This window comes from Anopheles gambiae, chromosome 2 (genome assembly GCF_943734735.2).
Source record: "Anopheles gambiae chromosome 2, idAnoGambNW_F1_1, whole genome shotgun sequence".
NCBI classification, from domain to species: Eukaryota; Metazoa; Arthropoda; class Insecta; order Diptera; family Culicidae; genus Anopheles; species Anopheles gambiae.
Window position 1 is genome coordinate 106713904 of NC_064601.1, and position 2462 is coordinate 106716365.

The 2462-nt window shown below is 47.2% G+C and overlaps 1 protein-coding gene across 1 annotated transcript in view; it reads left to right on the forward strand.

The window, feature by feature from the left end:
* Positions 1 to 774: 774 nt before the first annotated feature.
* The window catches only part of LOC4576429 (putative uncharacterized protein DDB_G0271606), a 6329-nt gene continuing 4641 nt past the window's right edge, over positions 775 to 2462 (forward strand). Inside the window, exons 1-2 of the mRNA XM_001237162.3 lie at positions 775 to 1762; positions 1838 to 2462. The exon at positions 1838 to 2462 is cut by the window's right edge and continues 202 nt beyond it. Coding sequence (XP_001237163.3) covers positions 1622 to 1762; positions 1838 to 2462 — 766 coding nt within the window. The 5' untranslated portion in view covers positions 775 to 1621. The remainder of the gene's footprint in view (positions 1763 to 1837) is intronic.

Below are 2462 nucleotides of genomic sequence, written 5' to 3' on the forward strand. Positions count from 1 at the left end.
GTGATATGTGGTTACTTATAATATTTTTTTTTAGTTTATTCGACGTTCCTACTCCTGTAAATATCGAATGAGGTTCATTTCCCGGCTATTTCCATCATCATTCCTGTGTCAAGGATTGAAAATTAGTTTTACTTAGTACCAGGAGCTTGTACGTAGTGTAACCTCGTTCATGTCTTCTACGCCAGACAAAATGAAGATACGGTAATTTAAATTATTCGACTGCTTTTCCAGCATTACGCGTCCCATATGTTACTACTATTCCTTTAGTTGGCGCCCATTCATCACTAATTAGTCGGTCTAGGTCGGCCCTAACTACTACTGCGGTTTGATATCAGTGAAGTATCGATTTACCCCTTAGCAGGATGGTTAGTCCATACGGTGCTTGACGGGCATATAATGAAGTCGTGTAAGTTGAGACCTGCATGGTGGGACGCGCTGTCTCTATTCAATAATAATAATAACTGCCATTTCAAATGTAGTCAGTCATCCACGCGACCATATATAACTTCAATATGAACATATAATTTAAATATAACTCTACAAAACTGAATGTTTATTTCGACACATTGAGAAAAGTATTTTCTTTGCTTTAAGCTACTTCTCTTTTCAAATTATCCCCATAGTTATTCGATAAAATGGCAATCATTTCGTACCGAACATTTTCAAACGTGAAATATTTCACCTCCCGCAAACGTCATTCATGCTAAATTGTCAAAAAGCAAGCAAGCAGCAGCGCACTATTAACCTTGGTTTCACCAAACGATACCTCCCGTACTGTTGGTGTGTGCGTGTGTGTGCGTGAGCTCGCTGTTTTGTCAGAACGGGGTAAAATTAAAAACAAAAAAAACCCTCAAAGCAAACCTCAGGCGTCGGGGCTGGAAATTTTTCGTGCCTCGGTAGGAAAAGTCGAATGAAGTGCACGCGGGCGTGTGTTTTATGTGATTGCGGCTTTCGGTGGATTCTGTCGGCGATGGAGTTGCGAGATGTGTTGTGCCGTACCGTGCATTGTTGAACGAGCCGAACCAATAGTCGGTGGTGGTGGTGGTGGTGTTCCTTTTGGTGCTAGTGCAATTGATTAGACGCTTCCGTTTCTTTTTTTCTTCTTCTTCGCTACTGTTAAGGTGGTGGGGGCGGTTTGTTGTTGCGTTCGACAAGACAAGGGCCTGGCTGGCAGCAAAACTGTGTATCCTTATTGTTGAATTGTTTGTGGGAACGCGTTTGCAAAGTGCATTATTTGTGTGTGACGCGCTTGTGACAGTCCTTTTCCTCCCGCTGTGTGTTTGTTCGCATCAAGCAAGCTTGGCGGGTGTTTGCTTCGCAGGTAACAGTGTGCGCGCTTGTAATTGTGTGCGTGTGTGTGTGTGCATTTATGGAGGGGTGGTAGTCGCCAAAACGGCATGTGTTGATGTACAATTTGTGCAAAAAAAAAGATGATAAACAACAAAGCGAAAAGAGGTTAACCTAGCGCGGGAAAAGTGCGGTATCAGTTGTGGCGCGTATCGCGCTGTCTTCTAGTCATTTACACCCAACACAGTCCCGAACGCACGGTGGTGCTGCTCCGCAAGGGCACGAATGCTGTGGTCGCAGCGGTCGTCCGAGCCAGAACCATTCCAGTGCAGCAATGGCCGAGTACAAGAAGGTTTACTTTTCCGAGCTGTGCCGCCTGTGCGCGAGCAGTAATGTGGCGCGGGTGGGCATCTACTCGGAGGAGGGCCGCAGGAAGAAAATACACAACAAGATAACCGAATCGTTGCGTATAAATGTAAGGATAATGTTAATTTAATCGCGTACCGATTAGTAGCACTAAGCTAATGCACTTTTTCCCCTTTTTTTTTAGATCAACGAGACGGATCGTCTGCCGAAATCAGTATGTACTGCCTGTCTAAAGCAGGTGGAAGCGCTCGAAGAGTTCCGCGAAACGGCCGTAAAGGCGCAAAGCTTGCTGGAAAGCTGTCTCAATTCCCCGAGCGTAGAGAACGGTGGAGAAGTTTACATCCGCGATGTGAAGGCGAAGGAGCTGCCCCAGACGGTGGCACGGCCGCAGACAAGTGTGGTACATATCTCACCCTCGGTGCCGGTGGTTAGAACAACGCAAGCGAAACAGCAGCAGCAGCATCAGCAACAAAAACAACAGCAGCAACGGCAACAACAGCAGCAGCAGCAGCAGCAGCAACAGCAACAACCACAGCAGCAGCAGCAAAGACAACAGCAGCAGCAAATAAGTACCACGGCGCCGATACTGATAAACAGCGTGCCGAAAAGCGTGGTCCAAACGGTCAACGGCAGTACGGTGGGCACGGTAGTGAGCAATGCCGGCACAGCCATGCCAACGATTTCGCTAACAACCGTACAGCAGCCGCCTGCTCTGATGGCAGCAAACACCGGCAGTGACTTTCTCAGCTCGATCATACAGGCGGTTGGCATCAAGACCGATGGTGACAATGCTAACCGAGCGGTACAGG